The 24,979-nt window shown below is 45.0% G+C and overlaps 4 protein-coding genes across 5 annotated transcripts; all 4 read left to right on the forward strand.

Moving 5' to 3' along the window:
* Positions 1 to 4,753, forward strand: LOC129595194 (protein PALS2-like). Its single transcript, XM_055492124.1, has 10 exons — positions 1 to 418; positions 716 to 979; positions 1,577 to 1,655; positions 1,762 to 1,931; positions 2,034 to 2,168; positions 2,676 to 2,850; positions 3,090 to 3,251; positions 3,858 to 4,060; positions 4,120 to 4,299; positions 4,420 to 4,753. The coding sequence occupies exons 1-10, from the start codon at positions 167 to 169 to the stop codon at positions 4,600 to 4,602; spliced, it is 1,803 nt and encodes a 600-aa protein (XP_055348099.1). The 5' UTR covers positions 1 to 166; the 3' UTR covers positions 4,603 to 4,753.
* Positions 4,754 to 4,966: 213 nt separating this feature from the next.
* Positions 4,967 to 8,625, forward strand: LOC129593653 (MAM and LDL-receptor class A domain-containing protein 1-like). Its single transcript, XM_055490086.1, has 12 exons — positions 4,967 to 5,121; positions 5,270 to 5,413; positions 5,501 to 5,766; positions 5,831 to 5,903; positions 6,050 to 6,253; positions 6,319 to 6,566; positions 6,651 to 6,726; positions 6,795 to 7,022; positions 7,085 to 7,341; positions 7,460 to 7,760; positions 7,848 to 8,113; positions 8,172 to 8,625. The coding sequence occupies exons 1-12, from the start codon at positions 5,070 to 5,072 to the stop codon at positions 8,274 to 8,276; spliced, it is 2,220 nt and encodes a 739-aa protein (XP_055346061.1). The 5' UTR covers positions 4,967 to 5,069; the 3' UTR covers positions 8,277 to 8,625.
* Positions 8,626 to 8,754: 129 nt separating this feature from the next.
* Positions 8,755 to 11,197, forward strand: LOC129593662 (BTB/POZ domain-containing protein 6-like). 2 transcript variants are annotated; one of them, XM_055490098.1, is made up of 7 exons: positions 8,755 to 9,247; positions 9,339 to 9,461; positions 9,533 to 9,692; positions 9,823 to 9,852; positions 10,015 to 10,199; positions 10,349 to 10,484; positions 10,548 to 11,197. In XM_055490098.1, exons 1-7 carry the CDS (start codon positions 9,087 to 9,089, stop codon positions 11,037 to 11,039), a joined length of 1,287 nt encoding a protein of 428 aa, XP_055346073.1. In that variant the 5' UTR covers positions 8,755 to 9,086; the 3' UTR covers positions 11,040 to 11,197. The 2 variants fall into 2 exon arrangements, with proteins under 2 accessions (XP_055346073.1, XP_055346081.1); XM_055490106.1 differs by lacking the exon at positions 9,823 to 9,852.
* Positions 11,198 to 16,325: 5,128 nt separating this feature from the next.
* On the forward strand, positions 16,326 to 23,249 carry LOC129593433 (calcium-activated potassium channel slowpoke-like). The gene is made up of 25 exons (XM_055489749.1): positions 16,326 to 16,468; positions 16,529 to 16,728; positions 17,094 to 17,230; positions 17,300 to 17,364; positions 17,441 to 17,543; positions 17,635 to 17,746; positions 17,813 to 17,964; positions 18,027 to 18,197; positions 18,268 to 18,359; positions 18,491 to 18,601; positions 18,660 to 18,918; positions 19,064 to 19,231; positions 19,291 to 19,319; positions 19,389 to 19,460; positions 19,520 to 19,678; positions 19,985 to 20,073; positions 20,281 to 20,602; positions 20,744 to 20,897; positions 21,028 to 21,252; positions 21,334 to 21,434; positions 21,667 to 21,845; positions 21,983 to 22,174; positions 22,243 to 22,367; positions 22,520 to 22,714; positions 22,849 to 23,249. The coding sequence occupies exons 1-25, from the start codon at positions 16,443 to 16,445 to the stop codon at positions 23,044 to 23,046; spliced, it is 3,636 nt and encodes a 1,211-aa protein (XP_055345724.1). The 5' UTR covers positions 16,326 to 16,442; the 3' UTR covers positions 23,047 to 23,249.
* Positions 23,250 to 24,979: the final 1,730 nt, after the last annotated feature.

Genomic DNA, 24,979 nt, shown 5'->3' on the forward strand with positions numbered 1-24,979 from the left:
ATGGATCCCATTCACACAGCAGCTCCGCACAGTCCCGTGCCGTGGCCTGAGCAGTGAACAAATACACTTTTGGCTTTTAGAGTACTTTGGGTGCCACAACATGTGTCTAGTTGTGCATCGCTAATCAAGTGTCCGCCGTGCGCGCGCCATACCTTTCCAGCGGGAGATGGACGAGGAGGTCATCCGGCGGATGGTGGCCAGCTTCTCCCGGCAGGATCTGGCCCGGCAACGGCCGGGATCGGCGATGCTGGCGGAGGCCAAGGAGCCGGTGAATTACAATGTGGTGGATCTGGTTTGTGAAGTGATTACCGATCTGGAGATTCGCGGAGAGGATGGGGATAGTGTGGAGCGGCAGGAGAGGAAGCAGGATGTGGATATACAGGAGCTGACGGAGATTCTCTATAGTCCAGATTTTCAGGTATACACATAACTAACTGAAGACTGATACCATATGTACGTTACGTTTTAATGGTTGTAATCTCTGGAATTTTCGTAACCCGAAGAACATAAGCGAGCCTACGATATTTTCATGTTGAGTGGCAGTCTCGACGATTTTGTTTTCGGCTGGCTGTCTGGTATAAGTTTTAATTAGGAGTTAGGTAAAATAATGGTTTAGTTTACCGGTATTTCGAATTCATGAATGATATTGTTTGTAGGAAGTGCAAGCACCCACTGTTAGTTTGTATAACACAAATATTTGTGAAATATTTATTAGGCCTTGATGGAAAGCCACGATATGGTAGCCAATAAAACCTTTGAGCCGGCGTTCATGGAGAATTTGGCGGAGTCGTTCGAGCAGGAAGTGTGTCCGTTCCCCGGACCGGATTCCGTGGAGAGTGTGGTGTACGACGGAGCACTGATGAATATCAACGGAACACCGACTAGCTCCATGCCGGCCAGTACCCCCATGTTCGAGATCAGTGGCGAGGATTCGGCGGTCAAGGTGGTGGGAATACGGCGTGGTCGCAACTCTAACCTGGTAAAAAAAGCATACGCGGTAGCGAAATAACACGAGTGGTTTTGTCTTACTAATATGGGGCAAAAAAATGCATATATCAGGCTTATGAAGTATCCAACAGTAACTTGAATTTATTAAGTTACATTTATTTTTGTCAGTATGTACATCAGGGCCGACAGTTCCAGTAACTTATTACTATGAAAACATTCAAAACATTCAGCAGTTTTCATTCGAAACAAATGCACCAACGATAAGGAAATCGATCAAATCGATTAGCTAGTAATACGAGTAGTTTACTCGTTAATATTAGATAACCGATTGCCTGATTGCATTAGTCGCAATTCGCAATGCACATGGACGATACGTAACTGTAACAACATTATTTAAGTAGGATCCGTACAAGCGCTTCATTTTAATTCAGAACAACCGACGGTTGAATGAAAACTATGTATCACGACTTAAGATCAATGGTTTTTCGATAAGTACTGTACTTAAAGCTTGACTTCAATTACAGAGTTAACGTAAGGCAGGCGTATTGATGCTGAATATGAATAAAAATTATATGTCAACTATTCTCAACTGATTTTTTACTGGGATTTTTTTACTCGTTTTCTGCAGCAAGGCATGACGGTCCGTGTGGACGACAACCAGTTGGTCGTGGCCCGCATTTTAGTTGGCAGCCCGGTAGATAAACAAGGTAATTAAATTAACCTACCCATGCTTCGCGTGCCGGCCGCACAGATACACTGAATTCAAGCCCTCTTTCTTACTCAACGGTTAACAAATACTCCGGGGATATATAGGTCTCTTACACGTGGGTGACATCATCAAAGAAGTCAACGGGCATCCGGTGCAGTCGTGCGAAGCCTTCCAGCAGGCCGTCCTGGCGCAGACCGACACGGTAATCATCCGCATTATCCCGGCCCTGCACTTACATCCGGCCACGACAACGGCTTCCGGTCAAATACAGCCTGTAAGGTCTTTATTAAACGGCGCTCTATATAAAATGACAGGGGCCCATTAGTCGTCACTAAATAGCTGGCGTTCCCTATTGATTGATATGTGATTTTTACAGACCTACCTCAAGGCCTACTTTAACTACGAGCCAAGCAGTGATCCGCTGCTGCCAGCCGCTGAAGCGCTGGGTTTACCATTTGGCAAGGGAGATATATTGGAGATTTTGAATGTGGACGAGGAAGCGTTTTGGCAGGTACTTAATACGAGTAGTAACAACAAAATGTGTCTTATAAACCATGCATAAAACTATTAATTTTCTTGGTACTGTGATATTTTTACTTAAGAAGCGTCACCTACACGTTTCGAAGATCCCAGAATAATGGAAAATTCCTCGGCCTTTACACTGTTTATATGCTAAGTCGGGTTCAGCGTTAAAGAATGTTTTCGCTATTTATAGGCAGTTTCATTGCTTCGGCCCTTGGTTTTTGTTCTTCGTATGTTGAATTCGTTTTTCATTAGCCCAACTGTTTGCTGCAAAAATAAGTATTTAAAAGTTGTTCGACATAAAAAGTTTCTGTACGAGTATTATATCTACATACACTAACTTCGAACTTAAAATCATCATGAATTTAAAAAACAAACGTATCAACACAAGTCTTCTCTGTAGAATCTGCGTTACGGCAAATCGCGCGAAAACGATTAAGTAAAGTCAGCGTAATTAACATGGTTAGATATGCCTTTGAGAATTCTTTAATTACAGGCTCGCCATCTGAACGATACCGGCTCGGCCAAACTGATCCCCTCACCGGCAATGCAGGAGCAACGCAACGCCGCATCCCGCGCCCAACCCCGGCATTGCTGGCCGCGCCTGCGTAATCCGTTTCGTATGCTGCGCAAGCACCGCATCCTGTACGGCGACCGGCCCAACTGGATAGGTACGAGACGCTGTTACAAACCTCTAAGCGACCCCGTTCGATAATTGTTTAGTCAGGGCCAGCGCGAGCGGAAATTACTAGGCAGCGTTATATAAGGACGCTCTGGCGCGGTGGTCTCATGGGACGATACAAAGCAGGCAGTTAAAAATACGCATTCAATACGCCGTAATTCACGTAACTTACGGGCGGGATTGATAACTGTGCTCTGACGTTTGATATTTATCTCTTGCACTCGATAGAGATCGATCGGCATGAGCTGCTGCCGTACGAGGAAGTGATGCGCCTCCCGGCATTCCAGCGCAAGACGCTCGTGCTAATTGGCCCATTGGGTAACGCGCGCCGGCAGTTGTTGTCCAGAATGCTCAAAACCTTTCCTGATCGCTATGGATATCCCATTCCACGTAAGGGCCTTTAATATACGTACATTTTTCTAAATGATTAGGAATAGTGGTTTGCGAAATTACGACATGAACCCAGTACTCAAGATTTTGATACGAGTACTTATGTTTTGTGTTGCAACGATTTTTTCAAGCGCCTTTACTGGCAAAACGCTAAACATCAACTTGAATTTTTAGTGAAATTCGGTCAAATAATTATGTTCCTGCATGAAACACCAGTATTATTTTTCATGGGTGCTGAGTTCCGCTGTCTGTCGTGTGTAGCCAATGAACTCGCCTGTTATATTCAGTTTTGATGAGAACAGCAGCAAAGCTGCACGATATTGGCTGAGATCATTGATTCCAATGAGGAGATGACAAAAACATGCATCAGATGCTAACGAGTATCAATAAAATGAATATGATAATAGCTTACTTCAAACCAGTAAAAACTGCTCGTCAATTATTACAGTATTATACTGTATCTGTAGTACAAGAACATAGCTGGACTTGGAGAAAAATGTATGGTTATAAATTATTGTTGCTTCTGAAATGCGCTTTAAAACGTGGCTGGGCAACATACCAAATTATCATGTACAGAATTTGGCGCTCATATGTTATTGATTCTAGGTACATCGCGGCCGTCGCGACCAAACGAAATCAACGGTCGGCAGTATTATTTCTGCACAGTGGAGGAGATGAAGCGCGACATTGGCGCCAATCAGTACGCCGAATTCGGCATGTACAACGGGCATTACTACGGTACCAAACTGGACTCCATCCGACTGATTATCCTCAACGGAAAGACGTGCATCCTGGATTGTGGACCACAGGTGTGGCTTGTACGATATATTTCTTAATGATTTCATGCTGAAATGACTTTTGCACGCAGTGCCTTAAACTCTTACGCAACAAAGAGTTTCTTCCCTATGTCGTCTTCGTAACCCATGCGGATTTTGCTGAACCGGTCGGCCACCGGGATGATATCGCCAATGGCACACTGGCCAGAACGCCGCGCAGACAAAGCCGTAGCTTAACAATCGATAACCTAAAATCCCATGTCAATTCACAGGTGATTACGGCAGCAACATTCGACTCAGTATAAAAAATTCCTTAAACCTGAAATTTACTAATAACTTGTAAAATAACAAAAAAAATGTTGACCTTTGGGCTAAATTATATTTTTTCCCAGAACCATGTAACGGAGAATCTGGATCTGGAGGATGAAGCCAAGCTCCTGCTGGACACCTACGAACCGCTCGTGGATTTGATATTAGACCAAGAAGATTTGGAAAGTGCTTTTGAGCAGCTGCTGCGCGGATTAACTGCCGCCGAGCTAGAAGATCAATGGGTCCCGGTGTCGTGGATTTACTAGACAACCAAATTATTGTTAATAGCGTAATTATTTGTATGAAGATTGTAACCGATTACTGCTGATGGCGTTAGTCTTCTAATCGATCTGTGCCATGTACTCAAGAGCCGAGTGTACAACACGATGATACGAAACAATATAGAATTATTATCCAGAAAATGGCGATTAACTAAATGTTATGACGGTCGGTTAAGTCCATCACAAATGCTAATCAGGTAAATGCAAAGCCGAAGATAGACAAGCCTAACCGAAGAAATGATGATGCATGCTCCATATCTTAGAAATTATCGCATAAGGAGGATAATCATGCGCATAATCTAATCAGTACATTTCCATAATAATACCCATTGTTTCGATTACCCAAAATCGCGTCGGCCGGGTTTTTAAACTCTTACATCTCGTCATTTTGAAGACCAACTAAAGGGCAGCTGCCGTTCCAGTTACTTGAAGGTAGATTTTGGTGAAACACCATGAAATCAAAAACTGCGATTGGGTTACCATTTCGGCTGGGTTTCGCACTTGGTAAGTCAGATTAATGGTTTAATCGAAGCAGAATTCAAATGGTATGCGTAGTACTCTGCTGCAAAACCTAATTCCAGGACGACAAAACCAACCCGCTGAGCCAACGGGCTGACAGTTTATACAACATAATTATAAATTTTAACTGCAGTGTTGTGCGTTGTGGTTCCCCGAAAAGTTGAAGCCGCCGTTACCTGTCAGTTTGACCAGGATTTTTGCGGTTGGACACCGACACCGCGAGGAATATGGCAGACAACAACACAGACACTCTCCCCCAGTGTGAAACCACCATCTGGTAACCGCAAGCTTTTCAGCTCACCCAAAACTGTTTTGCAGTGCGCACTTCTGTATACCGTTTGAATGATAAGAAATATGCCACTAGGCTCCATTGGAATGGCACTAGCGAGCAGTCCCACTGACGGTTGGGCGGACCTGACCTCGGAAGAGATCGCTTCGCTGCCATTCACCACGCTTTTCTCCTTCAAAGTCATGCAGCAGATGTTTGCGTTGTCCAATAATAATCCCTACATTCTGGTATACATTGTTCCCACCGACGGGTCCGAAGAAGTTCTTATCTACTCCAAACGCGACCAATTTACGTGGTCGGAGAATATCGTCCTAACTTTGCAGCCACGCAATCGCTTTCGGGTGCGTTTTACCACCACGATTCAACAAGTTATAATGACTGTTGCCCATGTAATGTGTTCTCTAGATTAGATTTCGATTGCGAACTGGTAACGGAAAAGTTTATGCTGCAGTGGCTGGCATTGTCCTTAATAGGGAAGGTAAGATCACAAGTAACAACTACAGATAACTGCCAGCGGGAAACGTATTTTCTACTATCGCTAATTTATATGATGGTACTTTTGCATACCAAATTTAATTATATCGCTGAAACTTGAAAGTATATTTTACATGCTTTTACTATCAGGTTTAATCATTCTTCCAACAACTCCAACCGATCCCCCAACGACAACACTACAGTCCAGTTCTCTCGATCGTTTGGTGTCTTGTACATTTCGCTCCGGTATGTGCGCTTGGCAAAACTCAGAGGACTGTGGCCAACTACAGTGGAATCTCGAACACGGGATGAGTATCGGACTGGGATTACCCGGTGCCCCGGAAGCTTCTTCCGGTACGAAATTTTACTACCAAATTCTGTAAATTCTGTAACCAGTTACTTATGGAATATTTTACCAGACGATTCTTTCGCCATGGCTCGGGGTGTCGCCAGCCAAGCCGACGTCGTCACGGCGTGCTTGCAGTCGCCGTCTTTCCAATCAAGCGACCCAAGCGAGCTGAGTTTTTGGTACAACATCGGCTCCTATGATTTCACCAGCCACCAAACAAAACTCCGAATGGTTGCCGGTACCGAAACACTGGGATTAACGAGTACTGGCGATTTGTGGGAACAAGCACATGTCACCATTCCAGCTTCGGCAGAGCAGGTAACCGTGGGAATCATGACGATGTTTCGACATCTTTATTCAGCACAATATGACGCTGTAAACCGTTGTAATTATTGGGATTAGTTGAGGTTTGCCGCTGACTTAGAAGGAAACGATTACGTTGCAATCGATGAAGTACTGTGGAATGGAGACGAGAATGGTAAGTGTAAGATTGTCGTGCAAGCCACCGGAAAAAATGGCGAGCACAACTGTTTAAGTTTGTTGTAGGTTCGCCGGTTGTTTTTCCAACGACATCCGATATTGTACCTAGCGCGGCTCCCACCACAACGGCAGGTCCTACGACACCAATGGTTTTGCCAGATAATCTTCTTAGCTGTGATTTTGCCGATGATTTGTGTGGATGGACAACTGAGACCGACGAAGACTTCCAGTGGAATCGAACCAATCTCATTCAGGCTGCGCCGCGACCAATCAGCGGAGTGGCTAGTACCGATGGTATGACGACTGCCTGTATCTGTATATAATCAGTAATGTGACGTTACAAAGATCTTTTTTAGGAGTTTTTTTATTTGCGCAAGGGAATATGAAAACTGTCGCAGAACGCGCCCATTTGGTATCATCGCCCATAACACTGCGTCAGCGGGCTATATTACGCTTCTATGTGTTTAACACGGCACCAATGGGCGACGGCGTTTATGTCACATTAAATTTCGCTGATGGGCAACAAACTACCATAATGCGAGATATTGTCAATGGGTTTAACCGATGGATTGTTAAGAATGTTGTACTCGACATTCTGGACCGGGAATTCAGCGTAAGTCTCACCAATGCATTTTATTTCGATTGTACCTGCACGTCATCACGGGCGCTAGAGTCTGAAACTAACTCAGGAATGTAATTATCAAAATTTATACAAGTTTTTCGAGCGGCAGATTGTTATTGGAGCTGGCGTAATGAGTATCCGCCGTTTCGGATTGGACCAGATAGCCTTGCTTCCAGAAGGGGACGTGGAGTACGGTAGCCAACCGATACGGCTAACAACCACCCCGCGGACGACGACACCGCGCACTACCACCACACCACGTCCAGCGGTGACGGATGAGCATGTCACCTGTTCATTTAATTTCGACACGTGCGGCTGGCGGACACATCCTTCTTCCGAGGGCCATTGGAACCGCACGGAGGATGCCGGCGTGGCGAACCTGCCGGCGACCGCTTCGCATCAAGTTGCCGGTAAAAAACGTTTTCCACTTTCGCTAGTTTGCGTCATGACAACTCAGATCGTACTGTTTTAGTTGGGTTGCCTAAATGCTTTTGCAGATGCTTGGTTTGTGGCATTTCGGGGCAGCTCTGCCTCCGATCTGACGCAAGGTCTTTTGGAATCTCAGCAGTTCGATAATCGGCGTCCGCGAAATTTGACCTTTTGGTACTACAAACGCGGAACCGGCAGCGGGGTATCGTATCTCGGTCTGCGGGTAGCTGACGCCACTGGACAGCAAGGTATCAATATCTGGCGCCACCAGGGGTCGCCTAATCCAACCTGGCAACAAACCACACTGACTATCACCGACACCGGGAAGATATCGGTTAGTTGTCAATCAGTCACCGGATTAAGGAAGTTCAATGGAATAATTGTATGTTTAGTTGGTCTTCTACTGTGGCGCCACAAATTATATCGTATGCGGTGTTGATGAAATCTACCTGGATGGCGAAGATGAACTAGACATCTCGGCGTTTCCCGACGACTAATTACTGCTTTCGATAGAAATACATTTTAACTGCACATAATGGCTTTTTGCCACTAAAATACTGCTGTTGTCGCTAAAATACGTTTTGCTGAGAGTTGTTCCATTGGTTCATAGCTTTGTTATCAAGTTAACCGATGACGTTACCATTGCTAAGCCGACGACTCCTCCCTCTCCTTCTGCATAGCGCATTGGTTGTCCAACCGGGCCGCTGTCGGCGCTTTGATGGCTGGCGGTAGCACCCGCTTTGTTAGCGTCTTTGTCAGCCGCTTTCTGCACATTTTGTGACGCAGTACGCTCGCTATCCGTCTTGCGTTTGTTCATTCTTCGGCAGCCTCACGAGTTCTCATTTACGCATTTATTCGCTTCTCGATTACGACGATTGGTCTATACATAGACAAATTTTTTCCCACCTGCCGTGGACATGTTGTCTTTTGCTTGTTGTTTTGCTTCCACTGAATCAAAATAAGGGGGTTATCTGTGCGGCTGGAGCGATCAGCGGTGCTTGACGCATTCGCGTTCACGCATTTTATTCGTGCTTCCGGTTAGCAGCTTCTCCAGTTTCCCCCACACGGCGGACGAGACGTAGAACATTAACAGCCTGTTAACAACAGGAGTTTATCTTCAAAAGGAAGAGTACGGGTAGGGTTTTGATTTTTGAGCAGAAATTGGCAGTCGCGACAGGTCCGGTGTGTTAAAGGCTTAAGGCTTATACTTCGTTGCGACTTTATTTGTCTGTGCCAAACTTGGTACCTCTGCATTTCAACGGCTATATGACCATATCACCCAGTCCCTGCTTACTGGTACTGCCATTATGACGCAAACGTCCGCATCCTTCGCGAGTTCCCAACGCCGAGGTACGATCTCCCAGGTTACAGATCGCTGGAAGGATGCCTTGTCGAAGAACGATTTGTGCGATGTGCAGTTCGCAGTTGGACGCCAATTCGGATCAGTAAAAATATTGGACGCACATAAGTGAGTGCGGCTCAGCAGAGTCTCGTCTTGTGCGAACAGCCGTGATGTAGTTGCCTTGCTGGCATAATGCGCAACACTGGTTTTTCGATAGGTTGGCTCTCAGCATCAGCAGCGACGTATTTCATACCATGTTTTACGGAAGCTTGGCCGAGAAGGGTGACACCGCCATCGATATCCCGGATATTCCTTCCGACGCTTTTAGCAATATGCTCAGGTACGCACCTCTAGTCACCGATTTCTTTCTCTGTGCACGTCTAATTCGGATTGTTTTTCCCGATATTTCAGCTACATCTACACTGGTTCAGTAAGCGATATCAATCCGGAAAATGCTTTGCAGACACTGTATTGCGCTGATAAGTATGACTTGCCATGGCTGGCTGAGCTCTGCACGGATTTCATTCGCGACGGCTTAAACGCCGATAACTGCCTGATGTATCTAGAAAATGTTAGTGTAAATACTTTAATAATTCTGTTTGTGCGACCCAAGCCTCAAGTCAAACATTGGCGCCGCCAGGAGCCAGCAACATTTTCAGCCTGTGCTGGTTCACTTTGAAACACAAGGTTCTTCCTTGCAGACACTCACTCTTCGTGTTGTGTGTGACAGTGTGAATGCCACATTTCTGCTTGTCAAATTCGACTGACGATACTTCTGCATGTATCTGTACAGTATAGAGAAGTCTCACAGATCTTTTTGTTTGGATATATGAGTTTTCCCATGCGCAGGGCAATGTTCTGACAAGCTTAGTCAGTGTGTCATTTCACTACAGGCGCAACGCTGGACTCCGGATTGTGATGTCGTGATGGAGAAGTGCTGGGACATCATAGATGTGTTCAGCGTGAATGTTCTCCAGTCAGAGTATTTCAACAAGTTGGAGCGGACAACGTTGGAGAGGATTCTGCAGCGCAACACACTGTCAGCGGAGGAGAACGCCGTCTACAGGGCTGTCGAAAAGTATGTGGCGCTCTCGTTATGTACCGTTTGCGTCGTCCCTTCTCTTTTGCTACTAAATGAGTACTTGTACTAATAACCAATGATTGCGCATCGGCTGTCTGCGTTTAACCTTATGCTCCATTTTATTGAATTCGATGTTTTGTGCGTAGATGGGCGGAAGCCGGCTGCATTAGCGAGAATCTGCCAATTTCAGTTGCTAATCGCCGCATGATATTGGGTCCGGCATTCTTTCTGGTTCGCTTTCCGCTGCTGACTGACGCTCAGCTAACTAGCGGGCCGGTTAAGGTTGGTAGATCTTATTGATCATTAATTCTGTCCGGCTGAAAATAATGCGTTCTGTATTTTTAGAGTGGTTTACTGAGTCTTGAAGAAATGCGTACAGTTTTACTACAAAAACATAAGGCAGACGGAGAAACAGCCAAGGAAGGACCGCCGAAATTCCCTAAGAAACCTCGACAGTGCATAATGTGCCCGTTCGCGTCCAAGTATGTTTACAAGCGGATGGAGAAGGTTTTCGTCTTGTACAACAACGACTACTTTTATCCGGCAGAGGTCACAAAAGATAATGAGTGTGCCATGTATGGGGAGTATGAAGTGGAGAAAGAAAGGGAGGAAGGTGAGGCTTCCCGTCAGCACATGGCAGTTCGGTCCGCCGATATTTTGAGGCGTGGTTTGCCAGTGGAAGCACATATTGATGGAGGCTATAAGGAGGCCACCTACGGCGCACTGCGTGCTGGACGACATACCGTCAGTGTGGCCGGTCGAGAACATAATGTGGGCTGGGTGGAACTGAGGATTGCTGGCCAAAACGTCGATGAATGGAAAGCGGCACAAAAGTAAAGAAATAGGTGTTAGGAAATTTGGAATCTAGATCTAGAGAATGTCAGTGCAGATTGACTCACTTAATGCGTTGTGTCGCTTCCTAGTCCGATAGCTTGCTTACTGTAGTTAGCTGCTTTTGTAAACTTGTATTTAATTCGTGACGCTCGCCGAAACTGCACTGTAAGACACGTCAGGATTTTATTGATTTGCGGGTTAAAACTGGGGAACACAGAAACTGAAACATATGCCGACAGACTGAAAACAACCAGAACAAACGCCCCATCTAAGAAACCAGAGGAGAGGGCGGGAGGGGAAGATCTTCTGAAGCAAATTCACACCAACGCTGCAACTAGACAATAATTCTTAGACTGCGTTACTCGCAGCATTTATATAGGCACAGCCACACGCATGGAAAACGACAAGGTAATTAACACGTCCGAGGGAGAATCTTGCAGCTGGGCGCTGGCCAATAAATCAGACGCGGTGCATTAAGCTGGTGCCGGTGAAGATGATGAAAGGAGGAGGCCGCTCGCTTCTAATTAACCGCTTTATCTTCGATAACGCTCATTAATTCGTGACGCTCGCCGAAACTGCACTGTAAGACACGTCAGGATTTTATTGATTTGCGGGTTAAAACTGGGGAACACAGAAACTGAAACATATGCCGACAGACTGAAAACAACCAGAACAAACGCCCCAAACAACCCCCAAACAGCCATCAATAAAAGGATAGTGGTGGTATAATGATATTGCTGCGAACGTAGCGATCCAGCGCCGATGATTTCCAACGGCCAGCGGCTTGGACTTCGTGATACGGCACGTTGTTGGCCAGAGCTGAGGACGCGGCTCCGATGCGAAAACTATGAGTATGCACAGAAGGATAATCTGGCAACAACTTCCGGAGCGATTGCTCCAGATATAAGCGCGACAAAACGGTACCGTCAGAAAAAATAAAAAATGCCGATAGTGGGGTACTGAAAACACGAACTGAAATAAATTCTGAATACGCCCGAACGGGGCATACGGATCGTCCGGTAGATTTCAAAGAGATAGTGTAACCACACCCAAACTGATCAGTCTTCGAACTGGGGATATTAAGCATAACTTGAACACCATCATAAAACACATGGCGCAACTGGATAAAATGGCTGTAATAAACAGACGAAACTGCAAATTCGGAGACACGTAAAAACCCGAAATACGCAAAACAAAAGGCGCACCACAATAATATTTGATCATAATGCGATAACGTGGATGATCGTAGCCGGCATTTGAGAATGCGCATAATGTCCAGAGATACCGGCCGTCTACTGTCGACTGCCACTGGAAGTAGCCGCTGATAACCTTTTAAAGCATGGGATATGCGAACTGATGAAGATGGATCAATACTGCCGTGCTCAACAGCGAAATTCGAAATAGCGGCTAAATAGGTTTTAACAGAGGCAAACTTCAGACCGCGACGAAAAAGATGTGCAATGAAATTCAACACGACAACTTCAGAAATGACAATTTGATCCAATGGAGAGCCAACAAAACGCGCGAACTGCTTCACAGCCGACTCATAGGTGCGGCGCGTAGACGCTGAGATATGATGGTGCATTAACTGCCAGGCGGTTGCATCTGTAAAAGGTCATGCCAACAATTAGGAATGCAAACCGGAGTAAGAGAAGCAGACGGTGCCAGTTTACGAAATCGTTCAAACTGCATGCGAGAAAGAGAATCGGCTATAGAGTTATCGATTCCAGGGATGTGTTTGATAGTAACGGTGAAATTAGCCAAAGCGGCAGTCATTAAGATTTTACGCATAACGTGCAAAATGAGGTGGTTTTTAGAATTTAACGAAGACCAACAGTTAACAACCGCTAAATTGTCACAATGAAACATTATTTTTCGACCACGAAAACGATCACGCCAAGCGATGCATGCCAGATGAATTGGAAGTATTTCCAAAAATGCTATACATTGTTCCATAAACTGCGGGGATGGCCATTGTAAAGCAAACCACTGTCCATCATAATAAGCTGCACAACCCGTACCGGCTGCAGCATCGGTATACAGGTGTATAATATCAGGTAACGACCACTTGACTGCCAAAAACGATGCAGTGCCATTCCACTGCGGCAAAAATTTGTTCCACCAGAGCAAATCATCACGGACATTTTTGTCTAATAAGATCTCAGTTCCATTAGAACATGACAAAATGTGAATCAAACGGCGGGTGAACAAGCGACCGGCCGGCACGCACTTAGCAGCAAACTGTAACGATCCAATTAAACTTTGTAATTCGCGTTTAGTGCAGCACGATTTACTTAGCCACTGCTTAACCAACGACATGATCTCTTGTAATTTACCAGCTGGAAGGGACAAAGTTTGTTCAACAGAATTCAACAGGATACCCAAAAACGGGAGGGATGTGCACGGATTTACGGCTTTATCGGGTGATAAGGGTACACCCAACTCATCACACACAGAAATCATAATATCAACTAAAGCCGCACAGCCAGCCAAAGCCCGAGCAATGAATAAAAAATCATCAACATAATGCAAAAAAGAACTTAATTTCGAGCGATTAGCGACAATCCAGTGAATCGCTTCAGACACTAGACAAAATAAACGAGGAGATGAACGACACCCAAAGGGCAAGACGATATCATAAAAGTAATTAGGACCAATTTTAAAACCAAGCAAATGCCAGTCATCACGTCTGACAGGGATTAATCTAAATGCATGCTTGATATCTTGCTTGGCCATAACTGCGCCGACACCGGTATTAATTAACATTTCAACTGCATCATCAATCGCACAATACGACACGGTATAGGCATTGCCATCAATATAATCGTTCACACTATGACCATCAGGACTGGAGAGATTCAAAATAATGCGATGACCGGCGGGTTTTTTCGGGATGACAGAGAGGGGACTAACCGAAAAAACGCGGAAAGGTGGAGTTGAAAAAGGGCCAACCGTGTGGCCAAGAACTATTTCTTTTTGTACAGACTTTTCAATAAGCGGTTGATTTTCACAAGCAGATTTAGCATTAGGCGTGAAACGAGAACATACAGGCCCAAAGTAGCCTAAATCGGCACCATTAGATAACATGTCAACAATGCCACTTACAAAGCGCCGATCAGGATGATTAACCAGAAGACGCTGAAATGCCTCAGGTCTAAGAGGTGTCGATCCGGTTGGTAGCGGCTTCACCAATGTTGAGTCGCTTTGTGCACGTGCGTAAACCATGGGCACCGGAATCGCAGGCGGAACAACGGTGCAGTTTACCGTACTGACACGGTGGTGAGCAAAATCCTCGCTGCCACTGAGAACAGAGAGGGTCATCCCTCTCGCCGCGCCCTCGAAAAAGCTGCTGATCTTGTCCGACGGAAGATGATGATTCAGGAAGACGTAACGGACAGTTCCGGATCCAGTGACCGGGAACATTGCATTTGTAGCAACAATAGCCAGCAGGTGGGAAACGCCCGGCAGGTGGAGTAGCTTGAGCGGGTTGGCGATAGTTTCCAAAATTTTGCAGAAAACATTCGCGGTAAATGTCATTATGAGTGATGGACCAAATAGACGGCACCGTAGGATTCATACGGGCAAACATGCGGAAACGGATGTCATAATCAAGCCACTGAGTTGACTTATTGGGATCCACAAATCTGGCAATTAAATCCAAATACTTCATCATGGGAGCAACAAACTCAGGCCGGTTATAAGTCCGATAACGGAAGAAAATATGATAAGCTCGGACCCACTGCGCAAAGGTCATAGATGAAGCCCGTCGGCTTGCAGAGCTTACGATAGACACATGACCCAAATCATCTCGGCGTATTTTCGGCGATGAAAAATCAGTCGCATGCGTAACAGGCATTAGCTCGAGAAAATCGATAAAGACAGAGTGGTCAAACAACAAGGGAACCAACTTGTCTGACACCGAAGGCAAATCACTGATATCGGCTGACGGGATAGCATGCTGAGAGGACAGCTTAAGACCCGAACGGTCAAAGAATTGTGAACTACTATTCCCGGTTGGAACGTAAACTACACTGCCATTACCTGCAGCAATCTGAGTACCGGCGTTCGTGGCATTGTGAACCGGAGAAGCCGATGATAAACGGGAAACAGAATCATTCGTCAGCTTGGCAATTTCCTCAGATAGCTGCTTATGCTTGACAATTAGCTCCGCCAATGCATCAGCACGGGAATCAACAGAAGAGGTGATTTTTAAACCTGCGTTGCGTCGCGTAGAAGCTTTCTTGGCAACACCACCGACGATAGGCTTTTTAGGTGGCATAATGACGATTTGAATACAACGCAAAACGAAAATAACTGATGAAACCAATAACAAATATAGCCGTCGATGAAAGGAAAACCTTATCTGCATATAACTATCTATTCACATGCACCAAAGAATGAAACTAAAAGTCGATAAGAACTTTACTTGAGTAAGTTGAAAACACCGAAAGGTCACGTCTTCTGAAGCAAATTCACACCAACGCTGCAACTAGACAATAATCAGTAATTAACACGACAAGGTAATTAACACGTCCGAGGGAGAATCTTGCAGCTGGGCGCTGGCCAATAAATCAGACGCGGTGCATTAAGCTGGTGCCGGTGAAGATGATGAAAGGAGGAGGCCGCTCGCTTCTAATTAACCGCTTTATCTTCGATAACGCTCATTAAAAAGCCTTCGCTTTCGTTGTATGGAATGGATTGTTTGTAAAGTGGATGTGCTTTTTTCAGACTGCAAATTTGAAAAAAAGTGTAAAAAATGACATCCATAGTTCAGATCACGTACGATGACACTTTCACGATCCTGTACTATCTGACCGTAATTTTATCAAACGTTGGGCAGTCGTGTGTTACAGAACAAAAAGGGTCTAAGGGACAGCAACGGCAAAGTCACGTAAATTCGTCATGTCGCCCTGCTTATGAAATATCAGGACGCCGCTTTTGTGCGTCGGCTAAGTGGTAACCGCTCAAGGATCCACCGCCGGCAGGCAGCTACGTTCGTCTAGCTATTCTGGTAAATCTGGGACGTCTTCCTTTTACCGCCAGGGCGGCAATTACTTCATTCGACCGCTGCATCCGGTAATGGTCGTTTTCTGTCATCGTGCGCCGGCATACCGGCTTAATGTTAAGAACTTCATATTTCATTCTGAAATACACCGTGTTTTCATTTTGCCCTTAGGCGCGTAAATAATTTTACAGCTACTGCGAGTGCGAACGCCTGCAGGCTGCAGAATGAATGTGCACGAAACACGACCAAAATTGCAAAATGCAGGTGTTTAGTATAGTGTTCACTACCACGCTGTCGGGGATTGCACGCCTGTTGTATACAGTTAACATGGACATCTGACATTCACCACAAATTCTAGCGAACCAAACGGGACGTTTTTGTCTTCCCCGGTGACAAAAATAATGCAGTCCATGGATAAAGTGGCCAAGTACGTAGATAAATAATCTGAACCCTTATCGAATACGTGATGTACTTTAATATATTGCAGCTACAACGCCCCCTGCGTTGTGCTGGGGAAGCCGCGACTATGGTGGATCTTCCTTCTCTCCAGCATCCTGACGCCCTTCATCCTGGCATTTTTTGTCCTGGTCTTCCGTTTCACTCGTTATTTCGCCTACAAACGACGAATGGAGGGCATGGCCAAGACCAGCATTGTTATTAACCGTGAACAACGATATGGACCCAAAGGTATTCAACGGCTTGGCAGCGTCCATGCTTTCCAGTATTTCACAAAAAAAATTGACCTCAGTAAAAATGTGTGAAGACAACAATTGTTCGACTCTGAATTATTAATAATGATTTAATCATGCACTTATTTTTTTCAAGTGATATTTTTGTCCAGCTTGTTAGCAGGTTTTAAAATTTAAAAAGCGGTAAAATGTTTGACTTGCACAAGCTTTCTTTCCACAAGTACATTCTGGTGATTTCCAATTCATCCGAAAAAGGTTTTAATTTAATGTAGATTTAACAATAAATGCGCATTTATTAACATTAAATGTACTTTTTAAACGGGCATTTTTCTAGTAATAAAATTTATCTCCTGTTTGTCCTAGTAACATCGTGGCGTGTCGGAGAGGTATGGCGGTGGTTCAAGAATATGCAAATGGTGGAGGATAACATTGTCGTTTTGCTCATTCGCAATTTTGCTGACCATGTGGTCAATCCACGTTATTTTGCCGGCAAACTTATGGTAGGATTTACGTACTTAAACACTGGAGGTACACACTGGGGTTTCATAACACAACAATCATATTTCCAGTTGCTGCTGGAGTTCTGCTTCAGTATGGGCTCGCTGTTCATCTATTACCAAGATGTCTCAACGAGGTACAGTAACTGCATGTCCTGTGATCCGCACAGTGTCGGGGCATTTTTGTTGTACGCGGTTTGTCCGTGAATGTAGTAAAATTGTCGATGTGGAGATTTGTCGGCCGTTTATGCGGAATGTCAGCCAGCAAGTGGACTTCGCCTTCAACTGTTTCTTTCTCTTCCATTTTATCATGCGAGTACGTGGGGATGACACTTAATTACGCTCACTAACTTGTTACTATTTTAGTCATGAAATTATGGGATACTAATGCAAAGTGCGTTGTGCAGTTTTGGGCGTCCGAAGAGAAAATCATCATGATCTTTGATCTATACAGCATCATCGACTATTTCACCGTTCCGCCGGCTTTCGTCGGACTGATATTAGACCGGCGCTGGGTTGGTACGTTACGCTCATCTGTCGCCCCTTGCTTCTTCCTTGGTTATCATTAAACGTTCAACTCCACAGGTCTGCGATTTCTCCGTGTGATCTATCTACGCAAAGTGTCTACACTCTTAGCGGCACTGCGCATTCTAAAATCTCCACCCCACATCAAACTCCTGCAACTGGGATTAACATGGATCGCTATTTTACTGGCAGCTGGCGGCTTCTTTCATTTGGTAAACGAATGGCAGCTATGCATGGTCCCGTAACCTGCAGTACCGGGCATATGTGGTTACAGCTGGACGCTTCGGGTGACTTCTTCTTCACCGATTACAACGGCCAGCGCGTATCATACTGGGAATACTGCTATTTCGCCTTCACCACCATGTCGACCATCGGCGGTTCGGAGACCAATCCCAAGACGATCCTCGCCAAATTGTGCAACTGCATTCTTGTCTTCATCGTTTTGGTAAACTAACAAATTAACCATGAGAATTTTTGTCGGGGTCCTTGCTAACTAGAACTTGAAATATTTCTAGGCTGTCATTTGTTTTGCCATACCGGATGTAAAAGACATGATGGGATCGCGAAAAAAGTGGGCCGGCGAGCATCGAGCCGTACATAACGAAAGGTGGATAAGGAAATTTTAAACCGTACCGTTACTTTAAGACATTGTTAGTAAAGGTTTATGTGACAAAAATCCATCTTTTTAAGTTATGGCTTAGTAAAGTTCACAGTGTGATAAACTTTGTAACTGGACAGGCACATTGTGGTGTGCGGTGACGTCTCCTTCGACTCGGTGTACTCACTTTTTATGGAACTCTTCCATCCGGATCGCGATGTACACGATATCAAAATCATCTGTCTGGACGAGTATGTGAACCATCTTAACAACAGACTATAACATACAGAAATAATGAATTTTTCGAAGGCGTGAACCCGATCTGGAGTTTACGCGTTTTCTCAAGCGCAACACCTGGCGTATCGGCTACCTACAGGGCTCGGTACTGGAACTGGAGGATCTGCGGCGAGCTAAATTGCACGAAGCCGACGCGTGTATGATTTTAGCCAACAAGACCGCAGCCGATATTGACGCCGAGGATAGCAGTAATATTATGTGTGTGGTTGCCGTCAAGAACTACCATCCCAAAGTGCGGGTGATCATGCAGCTCCTGCAGTATCGCAGCAAGGTATGCCGACTACAGATACATCATAATCAGCTGCAGAATATAACATTGTCCGTTACGTTGCGTTACACAGCACTAGCTTTTTGACTTCGCCACTGAAAATTTACTATCCCGGTTAGCAGAAATTCTAAATTCTGTGACACTGTAGACATACCTCACCAGCATCCCTAACTGGGACCCGATGGGGGGCGACGATGTCATCTGCTTGCCGGAAATCAAACTAGGACTAATCGCGCAGAGCTGCATCGCACCCGGCTTTTCAACATTGTTGTCCAACATGTTTGCCGCGCGCTCCGGGGAATCGGGACGAAGCTGCGTAGGTAGCGGCATCTACAACGCTCTTTCTCAGTTGTCATTCCTTGTAAATTTTTTTAGCCCGAATACATGGAGAACTACTTGGCCGGGTATGTATGATACTGCTGACACTCGATGTGATGTCAATTTATTAATTATTAACACAAATGCGTTTGCAGAGCCGGCATGGAAATGTACACGGAGAGACTGAGCAATTCTTTCCTTAATCTTCCCTTTATCAAAGCTGTCGAGTAAGTACGCCTTCAACAATAGATTTTCTTGCTGCATGAAATTGGTTTTTTTTTTGCAGAATCTGCTGTGAGCGCTTGCATATTCTTCTCTTTGCTGTCTCCATTGAAACGGCCGGTAACGAACTCAGCCAGGTCATCGTTAATCCCCATCCCAGCTACGTTATTCGTACCGGCGCCAGTGGCTGCTTTGTTGCTGATTCAGCGCAGCAAGTGCAACGGTAAATGCAGACTGCGCGCTTGCCCAGTCAAGATACAATCACTTAATATTACGTGCTAAACAACCTACTAGCTGCTCTTGCAATGCAGATCAACATATTCCTTACGTAAAACTCGACTTGAAAAATAATAAGATTTCAATAAACACCACTATTGCTATCTTGATGTGCAGGGAACAGTACTTCATTGAAATATCGAAAATATCGTGTATTTTTGTTATGTACTGTTAAATACAGTTTGTAGACAGTATTCACAAACAGCGCTATTTTATATAAATGTTTTGTGGAGAAGGGGAATTTTTACTTAAGGGTTCTCTACTACTGCTCCATGTGTCACGCCGATGTTGCGGATCCCGACGCTATCAAGCCGTGCCAGTGCGAACACATTCAGACAAAAGGTACACAGCACAGTGTTTTTGTAAGCGGTTGTGTGCTGTACAACCGTACAAGTAACATAGTGTTAGTATAGTCAATACTTAATAGTTAATACTCCATAAAATTGGGAATGCCAGCAAATTCTTTTCCAGCAATTCATTAGCTAAGGTTAGATATTAATTTTATCGTTACCTTCCTGTAAACGTGATGTATGAGCTTGTCTCTTGAAGAGCGTGCAGGCAGTAAAAAGCTCTCCGTTGACGACCACCGGCGTGGTTCCAAACTGTACAAACGACGCGGCACACGGATCGGCAAACGGTTAGTACCCAATGGATTAACCAAAAACATTGCTGCCGAAAAGGCCTATGGTTCGGAACGGCTGGAGGATGCGGAGACATCCATGACGAACTACAACCTCGGCATCGTCTACGTCGACGACGAGGATGAACCTATTATCGACGAAGAAGCCCCGGTCGTCAGCAGCAGTTCAGAACTGGAATTCTCGTCCTTTGAGGAAAAAATTGTCTATTATATGCGCAACTTTGGCAGTCTGTAAGGAGTTCCTCGTGTGCCGTATACGTTGCCCTTAACACATTGCATGTACAACATAATATTATACTCTATGAGACAATTAACGTATTAGACAATAGGTACGACTTGTACTTAGACTTAAGAGTTGTAATTTTTCGGCAGAGAGCACTGGGAGCGAGCGCGCAACACATCGCATACTCCCGATGCTTCTAAGGAAGAACTGAGTCAGTTAATGGAATACAGTGAGGAGCCGCGTTTCGACTCTACTGGCATGTTCTGGTGGTGTCCGCCGCGAGCTTTTACCTCGGAAGTCATTGTTAGTATGCTCTCCATGTCTGATGGTCCTAAGTGAATAATTACTTGAACAAGACAGTTTTGCCAAAACAGCCGGTAAACGTCCGGGGGTATGTGTGAAACAAAAGTTGAATTGATTTATTTGTTGGTAGAACCGTTTTGAGGCGGCCCAGCTCAACTTCCATAACCACGTCGTCATTATCGTCTTCGCCGACGAGGACTCCACACTGATGGGCCTGAACAACTTGATCATGCCGTTGCGCTGTAGTAACGTCCCATATGACGCACTGCCGCACGTGGTCATTCTCGGTAATCCCAAATTCTTGATCCATGAGTGGCCAGCTATTATCAACTTTCCCAAGATCACCGTTGTCAAGGTAGGGTTGCTCTTATGATTATGTTGTTCTGATTTAATAATAAAAATTACGTATTGCAACTGTTTTGGCGCTTTCTCCTAGATTCACCATTTGAGCCGCGCAGACCTTCGTGCCGTCAACATCGACCAGTGCCGACAGTGTGTACTGCTGTCGGCAGCGCTTAGTCGTGGCCATGATGACATGTAAGAACTTAGAACATTTTAAGCATTGCAGGGAATGGACGTCCTTTATAAACAGATATTCAGATCTCGAAGAAAATTGTTCTACCGGAATACGGAATTTTAGTAGTCTTGCAGTTCCTTTTGCTCGACACGTTTGAGCTTCCTTTCCTTGATACACACAGATACAGTCTACTTCATTTCCTTAAGCACTGATAACCAGGGAAAGTATTTACCAATAAATTTGTGTACACAGGCTCCTCGCCGACATCGACCCGATTCTGACGACGCTAACCATCAAAGCCATGCCGTTTGGCGACAGTTCGCTGCCTAGCCAGCTGGCCGAAACAGCGCCCATCTTTAAGGCGAATAAGTCCACAGGCCAGCCCAGCCCGTATCGCAGCCGCGCGTCCAGCAATTACCTGCTTGCCAAAGGTGATTCGTTGATAGCCTAATTATGACCATTCCTGTGCCAGTCATTGACACGATACCCTGATAAGCTACGAATCTCATCAACCACAAAAATTAATCATTCTCAAAACTGCGTTAACCGGCATTCTTTAACTCCTAAGACCAAATGGCGGCCAACCAGTCGGCGCTGCGTAACCGGCGCTCCTTAGCACCATCCAACAGCGACCTGCCCAACAATCATCCGCTGGGCAACCCCCGCTCGCCATCCAATCTGAACCGGTCCTCCTTCGAAGTGCCGGTGAATTTCCGTGGGGTGGAACACGGATGGTCTATTCCCATCCTGACCGAATTGGGTACGAAGTCCTGCATGTGTAAAAAATCCCGGCGATCACGCTTAATTGCTCGAGGTTGATGGTTTTAGTGCATGACTCCAACGTGCAGTTTGTCGATCAGGAAGACGATGATATCAACGACTTCTTCATGGCGGAACCGTTTGTCTGTGGACAGGCTTTTACTACCAGTGTTTTGCAGGCGCTTATGGTGTCGGTAAGGAATAGTACTGTAATCTGACGTTGTTTTATTTTTCCATTTTATTGTTACTTCAAACATTTATGCAGTCAATTAAAATTTAAAGTAATCCTGAACGTAACAATTGTCAATAGCGGCGAGTGGAAGTATAATACGCTTTGTGTGCACAGACATTCTTCAATCCCTACACACTGTCCATCATACGTTCGCTGATCTTTGGCGGTGTGACACCGGAACTGGAGCAGATCCTGGCCGAGGGTACTGGTCTCATTGGTGGACCGCATCTGTCGCAGGTTAATCCACATCCCGACCGCTGCCGGGTGGATCAAATATCTTTGGAAGACTATCGCTTTGCGCGGCACATGGTAATGCCCCCATACTAAAATGGTTAAGCTTACTCGCTAATGAATAATGTGCTCTTATTTATTGAACGAACAAGCGGCGCGTGGTGATTAACCGTTAAAAAACATTCTACCATTAACGATTGTATCTTAAACAGAGAGGCACTTATGGGGATCTGTTCTTCGACGCCCTGCGCAACTACAGCATGATCTGTCTGGGCCTGTACCGCCGCATCCAGCCCGAAGGTACCGGACCGCGTTCCGCCCGCCGCTACGTCATCACCAATCCACCCATCGACTTCCCGCTGGTGCGCGATGATAAGGTCTTTGTTATTGCACGTTTACGCTGGTCCTAGTCGAGAACCAGCCGCTAGCGTAGCGCCTGGCGTCGCTCTATTTGCGATGGCGCTTTCATTGCTTCTTAAATTCATCTGTGTTTATGTGCGCTCCACCGATTTTAGCCAGTTTATTGATAAATAATATTGTAAAGGTTAATAAAAGGCATCCTATGCCTCGATTAAAAAGGTCACGCATTTTAGCGCTTGGAAATAAATTGGCATTACACGTTGCATAATGTACTTTGTTATTCAGTTATGTATTTTTGTCGTCACAACCAGGGTATGAACAGACGATGTGAACAATGACTATGTCCTTATTTCACTAGACAGGCATAAGTATTTACCCAAATATAAATCGTAACAGTTTGCAGTGATTAACCGAGCCAACTTAGCGGCTAATCAGCCATATGTGAGCGGGATAAACTATCCTCATAAATAAAGCCTTGACCACTGTTAATTAGCGCTCCCTGACACTCGCACCGTGTAACCTAACCTGACTGCGCGTTATCCATTCCTTAATCATCAAACACCGTCAACTGGACACACTAGCCAAACAGTCCTCCTTACATGGTAAAAAGCCCGTAGCCACTTGGTGGGATTAACATTGACCGCGCTGTTTACCGTCGGCATTACACATTGCCCTTCCCTTATGGTGGATGAACAATATCGGGAGTTATGTTGACATTGACAGCGCGCAGAGAGTGCTTCGGCGTCGCTGCCGATCATCCCCGTCCATTCTCCACAGGATTCACATAATACACGTACACACAGGTAGAAAGAGAAAGCTGACTGTCAGTGTCATCGTCTGATGGAAAGTTAAGACTTGTATATGCCGGTGTTTGCCAGCGGAAACTTGAATAAATCGTCACCACTTATCCTTGTCTGTTTTAGTGGGACCGTGTGTAAGTAGCACCGGCTGACACAGCAGTATCCGCTCGTGTTTTATCAACAGTACAGCCAGTACAGAATAAACAAAAGGTGACCTTTTCATAGAATAGCATAAGTGAAGTTTTCGTTTTATTACAACGTTTTTACTGTGAAAAATTTCGATTGAGCGGTAGTATCCATTGATACATGTATGACTGTATACTGCATGTTGTTTATTATAATTATATGTAAGCAGCTGTCTGTATGACCCATTTATTTAATTTTTCATTTTTTTTATGGTTCCGCAAGCCACAATTAATTTTTAAATAAGTGTTAATTATCTTTGCAGCACAAGCATTATCTCTTGTGCAATTAAGTACAGAGTAATTCATTAAAGTTTTTATTGTATGTTTTGACTTAAGAAAACTGTTGATTACCGGTTTTCTTAATGTACAGGACTTGACATGTCCGCTTTAGAAAGACTCCAATGAGAATAAATTACTTAATTCCCATTGTGTTTTGATTGCGCATCACAGACCAAAGAAATTCAATGTTAAATACTTGATATGTTTGCCACTTATGTCTAGCGATACAAATTCAGCCGGGTCTGATCCGATGCGGAATGTTGCACTGTATACATTTCCCTCCTAAACACCGGTACACAACGAATGTATGATGATTGTACTACTGTATCCGAGTGGCCTGGCGTAAGCGGTGATGTTGTTTGAAGAGGTATTGCATGTCTATGCAATCATTATTGAATGAACTGGTTATCATTTACCTGTAATATATACAGGTATCTTTCTATACAGTCGTACATTATGCAGGCAAAGGGAACATCAGTGTCGTCGTTTGGCTGCCCACTTTCCACGTTAGACGCAGCCAATCGTCTTCACAATGACCCAAGCTATCGCTATTCCACTAACATTTACATTTTTCACACTAACCGGCCAAACCACTACGCTCCGCTGCCAGCTAACACTGTATAATCATTCCATTTTCTAAATCAATCGTTCTGCCATGCTTAACTGCCAATGGAATTTGTTGTTGCAGTCGTAGCGACTACAAAGCACTGAAAAACATC

Source organism: Paramacrobiotus metropolitanus, unplaced genomic scaffold, assembly GCF_019649055.1.
Source record: "Paramacrobiotus metropolitanus isolate TYO unplaced genomic scaffold, Prichtersi_v1.0 Parri_scaffold0000003, whole genome shotgun sequence".
Taxonomy (NCBI): Eukaryota; Metazoa; Tardigrada; class Eutardigrada; order Parachela; family Macrobiotidae; genus Paramacrobiotus; species Paramacrobiotus metropolitanus.

Excerpts from the sequence above, each read along its gene's own strand:
- LOC129595194 (XM_055492124.1), top strand. The coding sequence starts at position 167 with ATGGACGAGGAGGTCATCCGGCGGATGGTGGCCAGCTTCTCCCGGCAG. Across the intron at positions 2,851-3,089 it reads CGACCGGCCCAACTGGATAG|AGATCGATCGGCATGAGCTG; the intron begins GTACGAGACGCT and ends TGCACTCGATAG. Across the intron at positions 4,300-4,419 it reads AATCCCATGTCAATTCACAG|AACCATGTAACGGAGAATCT; the intron begins GTGATTACGGCA and ends ATTTTTTCCCAG.
- LOC129593653 (XM_055490086.1), top strand. The coding sequence starts at position 5,070 with ATGAAATCAAAAACTGCGATTGGGTTACCATTTCGGCTGGGTTTCGCA. Across the intron at positions 5,414-5,500 it reads CAGTGTGAAACCACCATCTG|GCTCCATTGGAATGGCACTA; the intron begins GTAACCGCAAGC and ends ATATGCCACTAG. Across the intron at positions 5,767-5,830 it reads AGCCACGCAATCGCTTTCGG|ATTAGATTTCGATTGCGAAC; the intron begins GTGCGTTTTACC and ends TGTGTTCTCTAG.
- LOC129593662 (XM_055490098.1), top strand. The coding sequence starts at position 9,087 with ATGACGCAAACGTCCGCATCCTTCGCGAGTTCCCAACGCCGAGGTACG. Across the intron at positions 9,462-9,532 it reads GCTTTTAGCAATATGCTCAG|CTACATCTACACTGGTTCAG; the intron begins GTACGCACCTCT and ends CCGATATTTCAG. Across the intron at positions 9,853-10,014 it reads TTCGTGTTGTGTGTGACAGT|GCGCAACGCTGGACTCCGGA; the intron begins GTGAATGCCACA and ends ATTTCACTACAG.
- LOC129593433 (XM_055489749.1), top strand. The coding sequence starts at position 16,443 with ATGCAGTCCATGGATAAAGTGGCCAA. Across the intron at positions 18,360-18,490 it reads CGAGCCGTACATAACGAAAG|GCACATTGTGGTGTGCGGTG; the intron begins GTGGATAAGGAA and ends GTAACTGGACAG. Across the intron at positions 21,846-21,982 it reads CAATTACCTGCTTGCCAAAG|ACCAAATGGCGGCCAACCAG; the intron begins GTGATTCGTTGA and ends TTAACTCCTAAG.